Here is a 21,129-nt window from a genome sequence, read left to right as displayed (position 1 = left end):
CGCGTCAAACTTTATTGAAAGGTATTGCTATAAATAAATTGAAATTCTCCGCTTCAATTTGTTGTTAAAAACATCCGTAACTAGTTCATTCACCGTACGTCTATAACAAAAATGCTTCCATGTAAACTAGCTAACGATGCGTACGGTCGTCGTGTACGTTTGCTATTACTTTGCCTTTCTTGCGGCAATCAGCGGCGTGCGGCGTGCAATTCCGCGTTCAATCAGTGTGTCGCTGGACTGCGAGCGGCTCGGTTCCGATTCTTGACCGGCTGGCTGCTGCTGACCCTGAGTACATTTTAAATGCAACTTTCTGCCACTATCTTCCGTTCGAATCTACTTGCGGGAAGCGTAACTATAGATAATCTTTAACGACACAATCTAGCCCAGTGCCAAGTGCTAGACTAACTCGGAACGGTTTCGATTGAAGGAACTATCAAGCCGGTGCTAATCTGGTTAAAGACTGAGGGCACAACGGAGTAGGAGTGTTTCGCGAATGCAACCGACCTAAGCACAGTGGAAATTTTTTGATTAGTGGAAACTTTGCTAGAATCACAAGTCACCGCTCACTAGGATTAATTATATAGAGTTCTATTAGTGCTGATCATTAACAGTGCCTACTGCTTTAGGTTTGGAGCACTGCCATCTGCGAGACAATGCTGTAATATGTTGTAACGACTAGTCGCTGTGAACAAACAAGTTTCAACAAGTAGAACACAAATCAGATTAGGGCTCAACCGAGATTGCCTAATCAGGAAGCGATTCTGTGCTCCATCGCAACCTCCTTTCAATGTGTACCAGTTATCTCGGAAACATCGTAGTGCGAAAGTGTCGAGTCGGACGCAAACAGATTAATTTTTTAGAGGAAGTTGACGAGGAGGATTCCAAGAAAGTGGCGAGTTTGATACCAAAATGCAAATCTGGTTACGAGTGCTGGGCGTTGTGCTGCGGGTTTTGAACGTTGTGCTGCTACCATTGATCAAATTCGTTGGAGGACCTCGGCGAAAGACGCCTTTTCCGGAGATTCGAAATGAAATGCTGGAGATTTCGGCCGTGGACCTGGCGGAGCGAATTCGCAACAAGGAGGTAAGGGTTGAGCGGGGTTGCCGTTGTGTGATCGAAGGAGACGCGTGGTTTTCATCCGTTGATTTATGGCGGACACGCACTGTCATTCTTTCGTTTGGTATTATCTTCGACAAATGTACGTTCGTGTAACATACGCACAACAAAAACGTGTACACAATATATTCTACAAATTTTTTTTGTTGCCAAAATTCTTCAAAAATCAAGACAAAAATTTGTTTGAAAAAATCGGCTTTTGGAACGACATTTCCGTAATCGAAATTTTTATGCCCAATACCTTAGAAATTCATGAAACATTGAGTGTAGTGTAATAACTATTTTAGTTAAAATTCTTCGTCGCTGTTTGATACATAAAGAGAATTACCCCCTGTAAAATACTTGTAATGGAATGTTATGTTTTCGTCTTTCAAACTGAACTGTAAAAAATTTTCAGGAAAAAAATCGTAAGAAATATATTGAAATTATAACATTATACCTGATCGATAATAGCACTAAATGAATATTTATAGCATGAAATAGCCATTACTTCCCAGGTAACCAGTAAGCACTTATAATGCCATTAAAATAGCCTTTTATGAGCACCAAAAATGCTTATAGCTCTATATCTGCAATCTGAAAGCTCATCTGTTGTAAATCTAAATCATAAATTCATTATCTATGAATAGCCGTATATTTTGCCAAAGTCGGCATTAATTCAGTCTCAAGTGCGATTGAAATGCCAATTAGCGATTATTTGCTGTCATAATGCGGCATTAGTATGTGCTTATTGGTTACTGGGGTTGCATATTTTGTATAAACTATATTTAATCACACCGAGATAGCTATGATGCTACATAACTGCAGTGTTTTTTACATTTCAATTTCAAACATTTGGCTTATATGCAATGTTAAGGTTACAATGCAACATGTATGACGTATTGGTGTTGATGCCAGTTCAATGCTATCGCTTAATGCTTACGGTTACTTGGGTAAAATAGCATTATTGCTAGACATATGCAAACAACAAGAACTTCAAGATTGGCTTCTAATTAGAACCAATAGAAAATTTCTATTTGCAGAATTATTGAAAATATCAGCTCGCAATCGTGAAATGAAGACTGATTAAGAAAGTTGGAGGCTGGTGGATAAACTAGAACATTTAGTAAATTATTTCATTCGTAAGAAAGGCGCTTGACAAAATAAGTCTGGGAATCCCTCATTTGAACCTTTTTTTTGTATTCCTTTGTCAGATTCAAGACCGCCCGTGTGTTGCTACTCCGTTATTTATCACGACCAATTGAGCTTTCAAAATGTTTTTTTTTCTGAAACAACACGTTTGGGAATAAAATGTTGTTTCACATTGTGTAAACTATACTGATCAATACGTCCAAATGCAGATCTACTTGGAAAGAGAAGGATCGTTAGTTCGATGCATGTTGCTACTGACAATCGAGAAATCTTCTCCATTCCCACATGCATCACAGGAAGGTTTTTTTTAAAATGTCCTAATAATAATTTCAAGTATTTTTTGCTCTGGGTAGCCGGCTACTGAGAGTGTTTTACAGTTTTTTTTTCTCATAAATACGTTAATTCCATAGGCAATATACATAAGTTTTTCTTCGCCGTGGCATCCACAACACATAGTACTTTAAGCGAGTCTCTATTTCAAATTACATTAAATAAAATACATTTAAATTGTACATGATCTCATAACTGTTTCAGGTTTGTTTGTATCAGTTCATCACTTTTATTAAATATCATATAGTTGGCTATTGGTTGAACTCATGGAAGAGAAAACAGTCTAACATAAAATAAAATTTAAATTGGAACTCCAATGGATTTAATGAAATGATAAAGAAGTTTCATGTATGTAAGGTCACGACAAGCAAGAATGTCTCGAACTGGGACATTGGATAGTCTACCTTGAGTACGCAAGGTAGTTTATTAGTTGAGATCTGACATCACGATACTCCACGCATGTCCAAACGATATGATCAATATCGCGATAACCTTCGCCACAAGCACAATGATTAGTTTCGGAAAGTCCAATTCGAAGGAGATGTGCATCTAACGTGTAGTGATTGGACATGAGTCTGGACATCACACGAATGAAGTCCCTACTCACATCCAGTCTCCTGAACCATGCCTTAGTCGATATTTTAGGAATAATTGAGTGCATCCACCGACCCAGATCATCTTTATCCCAGCCAGCTGGCAAATTTCACCCTCAATAGCACCACGTTTGGCTAAAATATCGGCTCTTTCATTGCCTGGAATGGAGCAATGAGCCGGGACCCAAACTATTGTGATTTGATAATTATTGTTCAATATGTCGTTCAGGCACCGTTTTATTTTGCCCAAGAAAAACGGTTCATTTTTGCCAGCAGCGTTTGAATGAATGGGTTCAATTGCACTCAGACTATCTGTGAAGAGAAAATAATGGTTTGGAGATAATGTGACGATTACACTCAAACTATAATGAACTGCTGCTAACTCTGCTATATAAACAGATGCAGGTTCTTGAAGTCTAAATGAAGCCGAAACATTATTGTTGAATATACCAAACCCGGTAGCCTCTTCAATTCGTGATCCGTTCGTGAAAAACATTTTCTCAGAGTCAATATGCCTGAACTTACCTGAACATATTTTTGGGATTTCCATCGAACGTAGATTATCCGGGGTTCCACGCACTTCGCGCTGCATGGATGTGTCGAAAAATAAAGTTGAGTCAGGGACATTTAGGAGGCTGACACGGATAGGAATATATCTTGAAGGGTTGATTTCCTGTGACTTATGGTTAAAATATACTGTCATGAATCTTGTTTGAGATTGAAGCTCAACTAGCCTTTCGACGTTATTAATAACTAGGGGATTCAGTACCTCACATCTTATTAGCAGTCGCGACGAAAGCTCCCAAAAACGATCCTTCAATGGTGTTTCACAGTTTTATCGTGTTAGTGGTCAATTTGTAGTTTTCTTAGCCGGTTCTTCCAAAACGAATGTTTTGCATTCAAAGTTTTTATACCGCCTTCAACATTAATTTTAACGCATGCCTCATCCAAATGTTGCTGCTGCACTGAATTAAATAAACATTATTCTTCCTTCAAAACCATATATAATTCAAAAGATAAGTTATGAAATTAACAAGAATTCGGAGGGAAAATCTTGAAACGTGCTATGTTTCTCGGACACACAAGACGATTTGAACATCAAAATTATGGCTAGCCTCATTATATTCTCTGTTGCCAAAGTGTTTTGTTCATATTCAGTACGATATATGGACACTAGAGATGGGCAATTCGTTCACGAACGGTTCAAAAGAACTAGTTCTGTTGAAAGAATGAATGAGTAATAGTTCTTTTTTCGAAAACGATAGTTCTTCAGTTCAAAGTCGTGGGACCTGCTTTTGCTAGCTCAATCTTTTTTTCGAGAACGGTAGTTCTCTAATAAGAAAACTTCATCACGAAATCTCAATTCTAACATGTGGGACCTTTTTAATTTTCTCACTTAACCTAACAAAACTAAGTTCTCGTTTAGTATTTGAACAATTGAACCAACTATGAAAAGAACGAACGAACGGCTCTGGAGAACTAGTTCTTTCAATAGAACTCTGCATCACTGAACGATTCTTTGAAATGAGCTGTTTTGCCTATCTCTACTGGATACGGTCGGTTTGTAAACGAAAAACAGATGAAGTCCTTATGCTGATATATTTCTCACCGGTGTAGAAAGATTAAGTGCTTAAAGAGGGTTACGAAGTAAAATTTGTCAACTTCAATTTCACGCATTTTTCATGGTGCATTAAAAAATCTGTACACTCATAGTTAAAAACACCACTCCTGCTGGTTGATGTTGACACTTGCTCTTCAGTTAAGAAAATGGCATCGAAACCTATCAATTTTGTTCGCGCTTCACGAAAATTCGAACTACTCACACATCAAATTGAAAAAAAATGTTAAATTTGGCTAACGTTTTTCCATAGCCATACAGACTAGGTCTGGGTGAAATTAAACGCCAGAAGAAGAACCACTCCATCCCAGAGTTGAAATGGGAGTATGGCTGAAACCGCGCATCGAGCTAAAAACCGAGCTTCAAATCCCAACGATCAACAGAACAAGTCGGCCGGCGTACGACCGCGGAAGCTAAACATAAAAATACTGACAAAGGCAGAATTTTAACAGCAAAACAAAGTAAGATGGAGAATTTCGCAAAAATATATCTCGTGTGGCAAGCCTTCTGTTGTTACAACTTGAACATTATGGGCGACCAGATCCATGCTGCATTCCACAGCGACAGATTCCAGAAAAACTTTAAAGGCATAAACCGGATGAAAAAAACCTTTGTTTTTGACGCACGGCTAAGTTTTTGTTAGTTTCATCAAACCATTTTAAATTACCAAGCGCAACTCAACAGACTTCACGCGTGTCTAAAGTGTTTATTATTTCCACTATATTATTACTATTTACAACGAAAAATGGTTAATTGGTTATATTAGTTGATCTGGGCAGCCAGCTGCCGAGAAAAAAGTATTAATTTATTTACTTCTGGAGTGTGATACATAACCTCTCCTATCGGTAAACAGGAGTTAAATGATCATACATTTATAGGTGATCGAACAAATAAAATTTTTCCTACTATTTACACAGTATACCGAGCTATGTTATCTCTGTTATCAACACTGTAATATGAATGTAACTTCGCGATAGCTGATTTTTATCATTCAATTTATAATATGATATGAAAAAGGTAGATTCAAATAGATAAGAAATCTTTTTGGTGTAAAATTATAGGAAAAACTAAAAAAAAAGTTTGAATGAATAGATAATTAAGTAAAATAGAGCAACCAGATGTAAAACGTTGAAAAAAATATGATAACTGAAGGAAAAAAAACTCCTGCAATTGTCACTTTTTACGACAAGGAAGCAGGAACCCAGTTGATCTATTCTTTATTAATTTTTTTGCTGCCGGATTCCATACGACCTTAGACTGGTCCTGTTCGGAGAAAGATAACAGGTACTATCAATCTCCTACTGGACTCCAGCTCCTGAGTAATAGAGAAATGAAACATAAAATTAAAAAAGTAATGTTGTATCATGGGGAACGACACTTTCGAATTTCGGCTACTTTGACAGTACTCTTGTCGAATCTTGAAGGTTTGTAGAAATTCGCAGACATTTTAGAAAAAAATCATCAAATTCAAAATTATCAATACGTTCTTGTTTGAATTCTACCAACTCCAATGAATATTTTGAGAGATCTGGCAATTATTTTCGTGTCAAATATTTGTAGTTTGGCTAGTATAACCTAATTCTAATAGTATCCATTCAAGATAGGTCTTAACCGAACGGTTTTAACATCAAACTACGGAGACCTGTCCCGCTTCGGGCTGTATTATTTCATTCAAAGACAATTGGTTTCTTTAACCATGATATCAAATTGCATTTATGATTTTAAAATATCAAGGACATTTTTCAAACATAATTATTATTCATATTCAAAATATTTCGCTTTTCTTTTTGTGATGGCAATATTCTAGTTCCATGGGAAATATCAAGCCTACCACCATTTCATTATCTCGGGGTAAAAATACTAATTATATTCCTAAATTTTCTATTGTATCAGTATAAAGTCACAAAAGACTGCGTATCGAACTTATAAATTCGAACTATTGAAAAAAACGAGAACGTTCCTACAAAAAAAAAGCTCTACACGACAGACAGCATGACCGACACCACAGCATCCGATCACACCGGAGCGACCGGTTGGAAACGTTTTCAATTAGCTGTTAGAATGTTCTTGCTCTGTAGAATAATTGCGTTGCTGAAAGAACGCAGAAGTAACCGGTTCCAATAATGGTACGTTCAATGGTTGCACAGCAAAAAAAAATTGTAACTTCTCTGACGTGAGTACTTCGATGTACTTTCCGAAAAAAAAAGATGGGGCTTCGGTTAAATACGATGACTAATCTAGATTAAGAAGGTCTAGAGTAAGGATATATAACTACCTATTCGGCGTTTTTTGGGAGATTCTTCTCCTGAAATCCGGGTAAACTTTATAAAATACTGATATACAGTCAAGTTTCATTTTCTTTTAATCAAACTATGCAATACTACATTATAAAATAAGTATTATTAATGAAGATCACAATAAGTTTACTAATATTTTATTGTTATTCTTGTGCCCTAGAAACGATTTTGATTATTCAAAATGTACGTTTTTGGCCGACACCGGTTGATTACACGAAGTGCTTGATTTATGTGACCTGTTTAATAGTTTCACTCGAAACAACAAAAGGACACTGTTTCGGCGTAACCTTCGTGACCGACGTCTTCTTCTTCTTTGTGTCCCTCCTTTCCAAACATTATTGATTATTCTATTTCTAAGACTGTCGTCTATCGTCTACCGGCAATTATGGAATCGATTCAAATCCAACGAATGGGGGAGGTGCCCCAAGTGCGAACACTCAAGTAGGTTAATATAAATACCGGTCACGATATCTGTACTGCACTATAGCCTATAGCATTATAGCAAACGTAACGACGATGCTCACCGTTCTTTGTGTGTACTTTGAAGGGTAATAGTTCATTTGACGGAAAGTTACCTCACGCCTTCGGGTAGGGAATGTAATTGAGGTGTTGACAGCGTACGAGGTGTCCGTCAAAACGGTAATATCATAATTAATTCCATGATTGTAGTGTAAGTTCAAAGAGAAATGTGCTACTGATTTGTCGAAATTAAAACTTAAACAACTTGATAACATAATTTTATTAAAAAAAACTTGATAACATGACATTTTCTGAAGATATAGTTTGTAGAAGTATTGAAGGCGGCACTCCGCAATTGGATATCGGATTAGTTCTGTTTTGGCTTATCTTGAATGGACTTTTAGAAATGCTATTTGTGCATAGTTTGGTTTGGATTGGAGTGACAACAGTCAAGTAGAATGATACGAAATAATGTGGGATAAGCGGATTACAAAATTTAAACTGTCTTTGGATAAACTCAAGATGGAATGGTCTATGATTTTTCATATACCATTCAAATAGGACCCCTTGATGAACTCGGTTCACCGTCAGTCGGAGTTCAATGATTAATTGAACCGAAACAGTAAACGTCTAGTCGCTGGCTCGATTATCCTGATTGACATTGATACACGGAAAGACCGAAATCAGCATTTTGGCGAAAATATTAGTTGATTTTTTGATTTATTTTTTGAGACAACAAAAAAATCTTACTTTTGCTAATTTTGATTTTTTTAATTCTCATTCCCTTAATAATAATAAAATATTTGTTGAAATGGATATTTTTTTAGTTGAATTCACCAATTCAACGTGCTGTCATTTCTTAGCTAAGGCACACTTCATTTTCATTTAACTAATTTTTTAGTTGAATTAGAGAAATAAAACGTTATTTTCAACCAACATAAATGGTTGAATTGGCTTCTCCAATTTGCAACTATATGGCGCACTGTCCCCGAAAAAAACGTTAACACCGTAATGACTACTAGCAACTAGATAGCACACTACCACCGAAAAACATTTCAATCGCGGTTGTCTTTTCTATATTGCCAGGTATAAATACGATGTTGTATTGGAGAAAAAGACATAAACGAAACATAAACTTCTTTTTAATTTTTGTTCTTCTAAATCGCTGTTTTCTTCATTCGACTTCGCGAAATCGACTCTTGTTAATAAAACCAATATCATTTTCGTTTTCTTTGTTCTGTCCTTCAGAAATGATGGTAATAGTAAAATAAAGACAAATTTTCTGATTTTAGACAAAAATTAGTTGTCAATGAGAATTTCGTGTTGGATTGAAATATTGCTGGTTTGTGTCCAGGATATTCGCCAACTAAACACATTCTTTTAAAATAAGAGTTTTTTCAGCAAACTAAATTCTCAATTTGAACTAATTCTATAGTTATTTTGGAAATTTTGTTGTTAAAATCAACTAATTCGAATTCAGTAATACGAATTAGGCGCACAGCTAATTTCGGTCGTTCCGTGTATGTCAAATGCTTTCGCCCGTCGTTGATTTTTTTATTGGTTCATTTAGTCCCGAATTTAATCAGTTAATTTTCCGCTTGGGATGTTTTCGAATTATGTTATTTGGTAAAATCCGGAAAGGGGCGTCTTTTATTAACATTTCACAACTTCACATGAAACTTCAAATAGAAATTTTCTTTTAATCAGATTGGTCAATGCAATCATAGGATGCGTAGAGTAGTTTTCAGTTTTGCATTTAATCGCCAATGCAGCACAAACTTTTGCGCTACTTGACGTCTCAGTCTCGTACATTACTGTTGGCAGGATATGCCAAACAAAAACCGATGGCGATTACCACCTGTAAGTCACGTCACTAATTAACATCCTATGTCTTCGTCTGGGTCAGGAGTTCACCATCAATTTCAATACTAATGCGAATAGCTATGTGAAGTGAAATTTTCAACGGCTCAAGTTCAAATCGTACTATGTATAAACCGATTTGATTACACAATCGACTGGATAATAAAACGGAATGATTGACGATGATTCTCGATGCAAAGTTATTACTTTTTCTCACGTTTATGAATTCACTAGACTTACAAGGATCTTTTAATTCCGATGTTCTGGAATGTGTCATTAGTTAGCAATTATTCTTAGGAGGTATCTTCGTTCAATTTTTTTCTTCTACATACCTAAATATTACAGAACAAAACATTGGAAGCGATGATCACATTCAAAAGGAGTGATCTCTACTCTGAACACAATTCTATCTGATCTTTCTACCGAACAAAAGTAATCAAAACAGAAATAAATTCAAATTATACTCAACCAAATAATTCGCACTGTCCATGTGAGCTCAATTACCGGTACTGATTCTCGCCAAAAAACAAACACACAAAAAAATGAAAGATGCAAACATTAGCTCGTAAAGGTGGCAATTACATGGCAAGCGAAAAAAAACAGCAGACGTGTAGCACCGCGTCGTGGTTGTGCATTACCCGGACATATTCCGCGCCGAACGAGTGCAAGAAAAACAATTCGTCCGGTTAAATGGATAATGAGCCGATAATGAAGGCCGTAGAACCCGTTCGACCCGACCGACCGACCGACCAACCGGCATAGGGGAAATTGTTTTGTTTGCAACGGTGGACGCTACTGTGCGGCAGTGTTTTTGGTCAGTCCTGTTTACGTTGTCGATGATGATCCGTCGTTGAGTTGCGATCGTTGACGTAGACTGGAATTCCTGTGAATTTAATGATACTATATGTCAAATAGGAGATACAGTGCGATCTGTTATCTTTGTTCAATGATTTGGTTCGAAATTGAGATGAAAATCGATCATTTTTTGTGCTGCATTGACATAGGACTACGTCTTTCTTTCATCTACAGACCAGGGGTGCAACTCGGAAGTGGGACAAACTTATGGAACACGTTAATAGTCCTTATGTATGAAAGTCACAATTCGTTTATATGACTTTCTAAGATCACTTTGTTCGAGTGTACGCATTCGACGCTACTTTGAAACTTCTAATCAATGGTTACTTTGTCAAGCGAACGGTTGAGCCGCGTCCCACTGAGTGTCTCCATTAATGGTCCAATCCCCCTACATGAAACTGTACACCCGATTATCAATCTGTTAAACGCAGTAGTATCCGACGCAAGAAGCACTTCTTGAGTCGGTGTTTGACCATGAACTTGATCAAGTGGACCAGCGACTGTCGGCTGTTAAGCTGTAAAGCTTCGAGTCATCACCCGAAAAGTGAAGAAAAATAAAACTAGAAGGAGGCGTGCTCAATTAGTACTCGCGTTACGTCGCAGAGATTAACGGGTTTGAATAGTAATTACGACATGTGTTTTTTTTCTGTTTGTTTTCACAGCTCCGTTCGGAGGATGTGGTACGGGCCTACATCGAACGGATTCGAGAGGTGAATCCACTAATCAATGCAGTGGTGGAAGAGCGTTTTACGGCGGCCTTAGAGGAAGCACGGAAGGTGGATGAAATGATTGCCAATATGCAAACCATTTGGCTTATCAAAACCTATCCGCTGTTGGGTGTTCCATTTACGGTAAAGGAAAGCTGTTCACTCAAAGGTGAGACAGGGTTATCTTCGGGAACGGTTCGGCAATAACGATAAGCTCTAAACATCATTTGCAGGTGCTGTGCTGACCGGAGGCTCTCTTCCCCGTCAGGGAATCAAGGCGAGCTCCGATGGCGAAGCGGTAGCACATCTGCGAGCTGCCGGCTGTATCCCACTGTTGGTATCCAACACGCCGGAATACTGCCTGAGCTGGGAGTCGTACAACCACATCACGGGACGGACACTCAATCCGTACGATAACCGTCGAACGGCGGGAGGATCTTCGGGCGGTGAAGGGGCACTTATCGCTGCCGGTGCGTCATTGTTTGGTGTCGGTAGCGATGTGGCCGGGTCGATTCGGGTACCGGCACTGTTTAATGGCATTTTCGGACACAAACCAACGGCCGGTGAGTACCCGAGTGCAAGGCAAACATTATTTTTGTCTCTCTCTTTCTCTGTGGACATTTGACTGCTAACAAGGTTATCAAATCAAGCGAGATTTCGGCTGGCATCGACCGTTTGGTGAATGTTTTCATTGGTTTTAACATTATCAGTTAATTGATAGCACAGTTCGAAGTCCGGAATATTGATTTTGTTATCTGCTACTGGCACTGCGATATCGCAATGTTTGTTACTCGAGTTACTAAATTAGTTAATATTTGCATGATCCCATGCAAGAAAACCAATGTTATCTGTAATTCCTCTAGCCAATTTCGCTGATGCTTTTCTGAGAGCCAGTAAATTATGTAGCAACATCCACTTTGAAGTGGAGTTGTGAGCGAACGGTTGCCTATCTAGAATTACCGATTGTTTATGGAAATGTACGTGGAGAGTGAGGCACACTAGCGCCACATTTGAAACGAGACCTTTTTGCTAGTTTGTCCAGATTGTAGTCAACTGTACGAACTGTAGATTTTTTAAATAATACTATATTTCCGGAAAACGGGCGAAAGAATGATGTCAGGGTTTGGTTGACGTTATTACGAATAATACTGACACGTTTCCAACACACTTCCGAATATCGATAGTTGTTCTAATTAGTTGATTGATTGTGTGAAGCTTTCGCTTCCAGAATTGGTTTACCTATACTGAAGTACGAATCACAGCAGGCGTGTGCATCAGACGCAAAATTGTATCACTTCTGTCAATCTTAGAAAAGATATTCTTATGTCGTTTTCGCTTGAGAAAACTAAACCAGGGTAGTTTCTTCAAACAAACACTTTTCACGAAACTGTGTTGGTTTCACACTTAGCAACGGGGATTTGAGCAAACCTAATATAAAAATCATATAAAGGTTCGAAACTGACTTGATTTCCGTTCAACAACGTAGAAACTAGGTTCGAAACTAGCCTCAAACAAACGGGTTGACAGCTGTTAGGGTGGAAACTGGGTTAAGTTAGGCATCAAGCGAGAACGACATTAATGAATTAGAGTGAAAGTCTAAAAATTGAAGGCTTAGATTTAAACTAATGATTTTATTATTTATAATTAGTGTTGTGTTGTTGGATGCCATGCTCTTTGAATCCGGGTGTTCCGATAGAAATGAGATTTTTTTTCGACTGTCAGAAATTTTATTTTGTTTCGGTTTCAGGTGTGATATCGATCGACGGCCATTTCCCTACATCATCGGACGAGAAATTTACCAACTTCCTTACCGTGGGTCCAATGTGTCGCTACGCGAAGGACCTCCCGACGCTGGTGCACATAATGGCCGGTCCCCGAGCCTACAAGCTTCGTCTGGACGAGACGGTCTACACCAAAGACATCAGGATTCACTACATGGAGGATATCGGGTTCAACGTTGGGTTTGTTCCGGTCGAAGAAGAAATCAAGATCGCCATGTACCGGGCGGTGCAGTACTTCAAGGATCACGGTCTGCACACCGAACGGGCGGAATTTGACCATATGAGCGAGTGTCTCGAGATGGCGATGTGTACGCTCCAGGCACTCGAGGATGTTCCCAACATGTTCGACAACAGAGAAAATCCGAAAGAGAAGCACAGTTTGGTAATTGAGCTGGGAAAATCCATTATCGGAAAGTCACGATTCACTCTAGCTGCCATCGTGTTCTACATTCTATTCAATACCAAGCATCTCTTCTCTCCGAAGGAACAGCAACTTTATCTGCAGAAATTGCAGGAACTGAAGAAACAAATGATTGTGAGTTTTTGTCGACTTTTTACGTATAAAAGTCTGATATTTTTCAACCATAAACTACATTTTTTAGGACACACTTGGTACCGACGGAGTCCTGTTCTTGCCAACTTATCCGAAGCCCGCCCTGCGTCATTACGAATCCTTCGGTCACATCACAGGCGTTACCTACACGATGCTTTTTAACGCATTGGGTCTACCAGGGACTCACGTTCCATTGGGATTCAATCGCGAGGGTCTCCCTATCGGTATTCAGATAGTGTCCGCTCCTTATCAGGACCGGCTGAGTCTCTGTATCGCTCGGGAACTGGAGGCAGCGTTCGGTGGTTGGAAGGCGCCGTAGTGCAGCAGTACTTTCTTGGGTTGGATGTTTGCTAGTGTTCGGGTAACTGCAATTTGTGGGTAACGTTCGTCGAGTTATTGTTTGATTGTAGATATGTGATACTAACCGGAAATCAAAACGCGTGGTCGTCGGTTAATCGAGATGCCTTATGGATTTTTATTTTATCTAGAGCCAGATAAAGTGTACAATATGAATAGCATTTAAATGTGATATGGGAAGAATGCAATAAATCGAAATGAGATTTTGTAGTTTAGTTTTTTTGTCGAACAAAGTCTGACGAAAGGTGGATCTTTTCTAACTGCAGCGTTATCTGAGCCCATTTTATTTTGAAAAATTGTGGCCTAAGACGGTTCTACGATACGTACTTCGATTTGCTCGTCAAGTTTCAGGGTGACTCGAAAATGACATTGAATTTAGGTTTGAAACTAGCTTCGAATAAAAAACGGTTTGATAGCAGTTAGGGTGTAAACTGATCTCCATTTGTTTCTATTCCTACGAAAAAGATCTCCATTTGTTTCTATTTCTACGACGATATTCATGAATCATAAAATTTCAGTGTTCATCTTTCTCGTTTCCGTTTTGAAAAGAGGCCCATTTTACTCTAATTCACTTGAAGCAAAAAAACACTTTGATCCCACTTTGCGAAATCGAAATTTGGATCCGAATAAATCGCCCTTATTCTGAATAACGTCGTATCGTTTTTTCGCTCGTATTTCATTTGTATTCTTCATAACGCTTGCAAAATCAAAGGTAGCTATGATTCGATCGAACCACATTCGATCGAAAAATCAATACGTCGTTATTCAGAATAAGGGCGAATGTCAACAGCAACCTTTGGAAATCTGAGATTTTTCATTTGAATCTACAATTAAGAAAATCGCTCAAGCTCAAACCACCTCTGAAAAAATAAAATGTGCATCAATAACTTACAAAAAATTAATGCTTCGTAACGTCCGTAATTAGCAAAAAAATACCCATATAACGCTTTGTAACATTTACAATTTACAAAAACATGATGCTTCGTAACACCTTAAACTTATAACAAATAACGCCTGTTACATCAGTAAGTACAAAAAAATACACACAACCTTTCCTGACACCGAAACGCATTTAATGCTTCGTAACGCCTATAACCCATAAAAAAGTAACGCATTTAACGCTTTGTAATGCGTATAACCCACAAAAACGTAACGCCTATAACCCATAAAAAAGTAACGCATGTAACGTTTCGTAACGCCTATAGCTCACAAAAAAGTAACGCATGTAACGCTTCGTAAACCTACAATCCACAAAAAAGTAACGCATGTAACGCTTCGTAACGCCTATATCCCAAAGTAGTAACGTAGTAATCTCAAAAGTAACGCATGTAACGCTTCGTAACGCATATAATCCATAAAAAAGTAACGCATGTAACGTTTTGTAACACCTATAATTTATAAAAAAGTAATGCATGTAACGCTTCATAACGCATCATTTTTAAATTTAAAAAGGAAAGGTATGTAACGCTTCGTAATGCTTATAACTCACAAAAAAGTAACGCATATAACGCTTTGTAACACCTATAACATACAAAAAGTAACACAAGTAATGCTTCATAACGCCAATAACTAAAAAAAAAGATACGCATGTAACGCTCCCTAACACCTCTAACCTACGAAAAATAACGCATGCAACACTAAGAATTTATAACAAATAACGCCTGTTACATCAGTAACGTACGAAAGGCAAACATACAAACACACTTAGTTACTCTTTTATTAGCTCTGGTTGTTGTGACTCTGCTTATAGGCACTCAAGAAGAAATCAAATCTCGGTTGATTTTTTCAAATGGTCATATGAGCAAGTGACAGTTTCTCTGTTTACTTTCTCTTTCGATTATTGTGACGTGTTTATGATGGTTTTAGTGTAATTTACAATTCTGTTAGGTCTACGTTAAAATACGTGAAATAGTAAATAAACAAAACCATTCAACCCTTCCTTTCGTACAACCATATAATTGGATCCTATAATTTCTATTACTATCGTAAATCGAATCATAAATCACTGACAAGGGTAATATTTGCCGCACAGGATTTCCAGAAACTGGTTCCAATGTCCTTCACGTCGAATATATTGTAGTAAGTGGAGCTAAGCGTGGCGCCGATCCCGAACATGATCACGGACGCCGCTAGGATACAATCGCTACGCATGCAGTGAGACCAAAACTTGATCCGATCGACCCAACGCGACCACTGCACGGCCAACTTTGTTCGATGTTGCGTTCTCCTACGGAATGCTACGGCCGACGGTGTTTGACCAGTAGATCCGTAAACACTTTCGAATGCGGCTGGTGGTTCGCGATCATCAGTCGCATCCTGAGTTTGAATTCGTTCCATCTCACGGTAACATACGGCTTCCAGGTTAGATATTCTCTGGTAGAACAGTGGCGGTAGAATGAATATCAGTGGCCCAGTTAGAGTTCCTCCGATGATGCCCATCACAACGTCGAAACGAGGCAATAGCTCCGCTATCAGAACTGCCAGCCAAACGAGACTCGATCGAATGATGCAACGTTTTATTGTGAAGTCTACAAGTTCAAAACTATACTAATAACAAATCCAAATAGTGATTAATGATAAATCAACAAACCTCTAGATGCACCGAGTACGTCCTCAACATGCTGAAAGAGTGCCGAGTTGCCAACTGCACTGGACAAGCACAGTTGCAGTGTTACCAACAGAATAGTTACGTACAGTGACCAACTTTTGGGCAGTATTCGTAGCACGTTGTTTGTGGTATCCATCCCGTACCGGTAGGCGGCAAGAATGGTGGTAACAGCCGAGAGCGAACATGTGGCCATCAAACCCAAGAACACCGCTTTCCCGATCTTTCGTTTGTGTTCCATATCTACTTGGATCGTAAGTAACATGGGATGAATGTCGAACTGGAATGCAATTATCCCGTAAGCTTTTAGCAGTTTGATCCAGGACGGTAACGCTAGCTCGATTCCTTTGAAAGGTATAAACTCATCCGTTTGCGGGCTAGTGTCATTCCCGGTATTCGGAGGTGTGTCAGCTCCAATTGAGAACCACGTTAACACGGCAACACTGGTGCATACGACGACTGAAACACTGGCCAGTGCTCGCATATTCTTAGGGCTTCCCAGCCACATGATCGGACAAAGAAACATTCCAATCAACACCAGCCAGTAGCAGAATGAGAACTCGAAGCTCCCCGCACTGACTCTGGATCCGAGAAGCTGTAGGTTTTGTGAGGCCACCAGCAGATTTGGAATTCCACCACCGAACACGGTCATATCCAACAGAATGGTCACAAACAAACTCATTCGCTTGCCGTAGGCGAATTCCGCGATCGCCGCATACGGATATCGATTTTTGACGACGATCGAAGGGTCCAGTTTTTCCGCGATCGTCCAACAACGGCCTAGTATTGTGGCAGTGTAGATTTGCAACGTTATCACAAACAGCACTAACGGTATTCCATATAATCCACATGAAATAATCGATTTGGGCAGTGCCACAATCGGGAACACTCCGAAGAGATCGATTACACAGAGGCTGGCAAAGAACAGGGACAACTTTTTCGCTCCGCCATGATCGCTGGAACTGGGTGGGGTTGCCAAAACTCGACGCGTCCGATGCTGCTCGAGAAAATCTTCCTCTTCTCGATCAATGAACCCTTTGCAGGTGCCTGGTTTAATTCTACTACTATCACGGATCGCCATACTACCGAACAGTCCGCTGGGACATCGACGATCGAATGAAGGAAGCGGTTCCCGTCATCAGGGCTAACGCACTGGTGAGCCTCGCACCCCCACTGGGATGAATCCAACGGCTTGCACGCAGATACTATCACAACATAAATGCATGGATCCTTTTGTGGATTGAGCCCTGCCTGCAATGAGTCGAGAATCCTTACAAGTCGACTACGACATACACACACATTCGCTCCGGACACGGTGAAGTATCTAGCTTTCGCTGCTTGCTGCTTCTATGCTGGTCTTTATTTTTTCGAGTGAAACTAATGAAGCGAAAACCTGGTTGGTTCGGATTTCAATGAATTCGTTCCGTCTCTAGCGTCATTCATAATGAAAGAACACTAAGCTGGAATATTTTCCAGTGGTGCGATTGGTTTGGCAAAACTGAGCTGCACAGATGAGAAAAGTTACCATTTTGTTAATAGATTAACTAATGATGTCTTATGATACGATCAGTTCTGATCTATAATTAGTTCTCACTGACATTCGGTTGAGATGCATTTCTGATAGTGCCCTAAAATGTACATAAAGTGACCGCAACTATTTGCAATTGAGATATTCCAGCCATCACTTAATAAATACAAATTTTTGATCATGGTGGATGCACCTAACTAAAAACTTATTCTAGTCAAAAGCACATAGATTGTTTGCGAATGTGCAAATTCAAACGATTCGATTCTTTCATAATAAATGAATCTACCCTTTCCAGAAATTATTATATGACTGACGACTTTTCAATTACAATAATGGAAGAAAACCCGAAAATGCAATGTCACTACATCAAAACCATCGACCGAGCAATAAGTGTTCCTCTTAAATACTCGTTGAAACCAAACATTTTAGAAAGCTAAAATTTTGAGTTATTCGTGGTTATTCAATGCTACTGAAAATTTTATCATAAATTGTTGAACATATTTCCGAAAACATGGTGAAAAAATTATGCTGTTGAGGCAGTGAGTTTTTGCAACACCATGTACCAGATTGACGATGTTGTATACAATGTAAGGAAATATCGAGCCGCTTTCGGCGAAATTGTCGGCAATCATCAACGGGAAATCAACGGTATAGTAGTATACCATCAAAAGACCATGAACCTATCAAATTGACCATTATCGGAAGACACATTCTAGGAAACATGTCTCGGCAGCCGATACTTCTTAAAAGTTTGAGGAAGATGGTAAAAAAGCGGGTGGGTAATGTCACTGGAGGCCGTGAATACGAAACAAAAATGACATGCTTCTTCAACATTTCCAAATATCAATAATCGTTCGTATTAGTTGATTGATTGTGTGAATTTTGCAACTTTTACTGCCTCGCTTACAGAATTGTAATGATGCATTTGAACTAAAGTATGACTTATTGACGACAAACATATACTTCCACACAAATAACGCTGAACAAATGAGAGTAAAACGATACAACAAACAATGTTTACTTGTGTTTTTGTAGATTTTCATAGTTAGCCAAGGAAAACTTTACATAGTTCGGTGGGAATATTTTAATGGTTCTAAAAAGTACCAATTTGTGAAATTTATCTGATGTTTACAACTGTTGTGTGCTTTTTGACACCAGTTATTTATCTATACTATAACCTGAATTTTGGACATCCAGGAACTAGAACTGAATTAAATAACTAAATTCGGAAGCTGGGACTAGATCCGAATTTAGTGGCGAAGTCCAGGTTCGGAATCCAGATCAAATATTTTGCTGATGTTCTAGAATTCTGAAACTGAACTAATTTTCAAAATCAAAATTTAATTCTAGAACTGAATACTAAAATTGAATTACGAACCTGAATTCAGTTCCAAAATCTACTTCCACAACCCATGTTCCGAGTTCAATTTCAGCATGCAGGTTCTGAATATTAAACCCTAATTCTTAGAATGAATTCTAAAACTGAATGTAGGAATCAAATCTGAAACTGAATTCAGGAGGTAAATTTGGAAACTGAATTTAAAAATAGAATTCTGGTTCAGAAGTCAGTTCCAAATTCTGATTTGGAGTTCAGATCTGAAATGCTGTTCCAGAATGCAGATCTAGAATTCATATCTTGAACCTTGTTCGACAATTGTTTTTGAAATCTGAATGCCGAACTTAAATTAAGGTACTAAATTCAGTTTCATATTCTGGTCCAGAATCTAGAATTTGAATACAGCTCCAGAGTTTTAGTTTTAGCTACCTATATTCTGAAACTGAACTCTAAACCTAAAATTAAGTTCAGTTTTAGAATTCAGTTTCACAATCCCATCCTAATGATTCTTTACAAGCGAATAAGAGCACGACCTGATCGCTCGAAGCTTTATACCACGCAAGTTTGTTGTTGTTAATGGAAGGTTCTGCCGCGTCTAATGTACACGAAGAAATGATCGATTTTTGACCATGGTTTACTCATTCTACTCGTCCAGTTGGACATCTTCCAAAGGGTGAATTTTGATAATGCGCCCATAGTAAAGTAAGACGTATTCACATCTAAAGTTTCGCCAAGCAGTCTGTGCTGAATCTACAGTCTGCTAGTCTTATACAGTGCAAGTTTTATTTAGTATTTTATATTTTATTTATCCAATAAATATGTATCCAACGCTTTGGTATTATTTCTACTGGCAACTAGATGTGTCCATTTTTTCTGGGACAGTCTTCAGGTTCATAGAAATTTATCATGTATTGATTTATTTCTTCATTTTCGTGAGCAGCGCGTAAAATTGTCACGTATTTTCAATAAAGGAATCCAATCCAACAGCCTTATATTCGGTTTTTTTTTCTCGTTCGTAAATGATCGCATTCAAAACAAACAGTTCGTCTCTCACTGCCACAAAAGAGATTACAGATGCCCCTTTCCCCTACGACAAGACGAAACCAAAATAACGTTTGCAGGGAGAATCAGCCGTATTTCAATTCTGGTTCAACTCTTTCTACAATATAATGAAAATCTGTGAAGTTTTGCTATAATAAGCTAAGCTTTCGTCAAATGTTCTTTTTAGATTCTATCACTATTATTTTTTTATACAGTTGTCTGATCCGTTATTAATATACTATGGAGCCTCAACTGCGTGCATGTCTGAGCATTGTTTATCCAAACAACGATGTTGACGTTGGAAACACATTTCCTATAAACCAGAATAAACATTGAGTACAAAATGGTTAGTCGCAATGCAGGAATCTTTCGTCCATGTTTGACACTGAAATACTAGCGCTATCTCTAAGCACGGTTTTTTGTGATATTTGGAAAATTATTACTACCCTTTCCATGGTTTCTATCCAGCGATGCCAGCGCCATGCGATCGACCACTTCCGTCTCAGCATTTTCATTTTTCCAGCTCTCAGATAGATTACTTCTGTTTGTAGTGTTGTCTTGGCTCTTCCACCTGGCAGCCATTTTTCCGTGCTGAATCAACATGTCTCGTAAACGTAGTTGTTAATCGCCATTAGGGACTAGAATGCCACTCTACCGTTGACGTTTCTTAACAATTTCACCTTTTCGTGGTTTCTCATATTTTCTTACACCATTTTCTGAAATCTGCTTATCGACGCCGTCACAAGAAATTCGATTAGTTTTACACTTCAGAGGCCGCCAAGAAAGTAAAAGATTCAAAATAAATACATAAACTTGTAAAAACATGATAAACGAATCAAAAGAACATCGATGAGTAGAGCTGAAAGACCTTTAGCAGAGGCTTTAGACTTTTCATTCACATATTTTCCGCTTCCCTTCGAACTGAGGAATTCTCATATTTTCATCCAACCACAATCAATACG

General features: G+C 38.5%; 2 protein-coding genes across 2 annotated transcripts; one reads left to right on the top strand and one right to left on the bottom strand.

Annotated features, from left to right (window-relative positions):
* The first annotated feature begins 215 nt into the window (after positions 1-215).
* Positions 216-13,867, top strand: LOC131431377 (fatty-acid amide hydrolase 2-B-like). Its single transcript, XM_058597060.1, has 5 exons — positions 216-1,083; positions 10,922-11,135; positions 11,200-11,529; positions 12,714-13,282; positions 13,350-13,867. Exons 1-5 carry the CDS (start codon positions 910-912, stop codon positions 13,617-13,619), a joined length of 1,557 nt encoding a protein of 518 aa, XP_058453043.1. The 5' UTR covers positions 216-909; the 3' UTR covers positions 13,620-13,867.
* Positions 13,868-13,945: 78 nt separating this feature from the next.
* LOC131431369 (uncharacterized) lies at positions 13,946-17,635 on the bottom strand. The gene is made up of 2 exons (XM_058597049.1): positions 16,248-17,635; positions 13,946-16,185 (listed from the first exon to the last, which is right to left on the bottom strand). The coding sequence occupies exons 1-2, from the start codon at positions 17,341-17,343 to the stop codon at positions 15,653-15,655; spliced, it is 1,629 nt and encodes a 542-aa protein (XP_058453032.1). The 5' UTR covers positions 17,344-17,635; the 3' UTR covers positions 13,946-15,652.
* Between the last annotated feature and the right edge of the window lie 3,494 nt (positions 17,636-21,129).

This window comes from Malaya genurostris, chromosome 1 (assembly GCF_030247185.1).
Source record: "Malaya genurostris strain Urasoe2022 chromosome 1, Malgen_1.1, whole genome shotgun sequence".
Taxonomy (NCBI): Eukaryota; Metazoa; Arthropoda; class Insecta; order Diptera; family Culicidae; genus Malaya; species Malaya genurostris.
Note: the sequence above shows the minus strand (reverse complement) of the source record. Positions and strands in the feature narration are given on the sequence as shown.

What these genes read in the sequence shown, in the direction of transcription:
- LOC131431369 (XM_058597049.1), bottom strand. Translation starts at nt 17,343, where the DNA reads ATGGCGATCCGTGATAGTAGTAGAATTAAACCAGGCACCTGCAAAGGG. An exon ending in CGTACTCGGTGCATCTAGAG is followed by an intron (nt 16,186 to 16,247) that starts GTTTGTTGATTT and finishes TTGAACTTGTAG; the next exon opens with ACTTCACAATAAAACGTTGC.
- LOC131431377 (XM_058597060.1), top strand. Translation starts at nt 910, where the DNA reads ATGCAAATCTGGTTACGAGTGCTGGGCGTTGTGCTGCGGGTTTTGAAC. An exon ending in AGCGAATTCGCAACAAGGAG is followed by an intron (nt 1,084 to 10,921) that starts GTAAGGGTTGAG and finishes TTGTTTTCACAG; the next exon opens with CTCCGTTCGGAGGATGTGGT. An exon ending in AACTGAAGAAACAAATGATT is followed by an intron (nt 13,283 to 13,349) that starts GTGAGTTTTTGT and finishes TACATTTTTTAG; the next exon opens with GACACACTTGGTACCGACGG.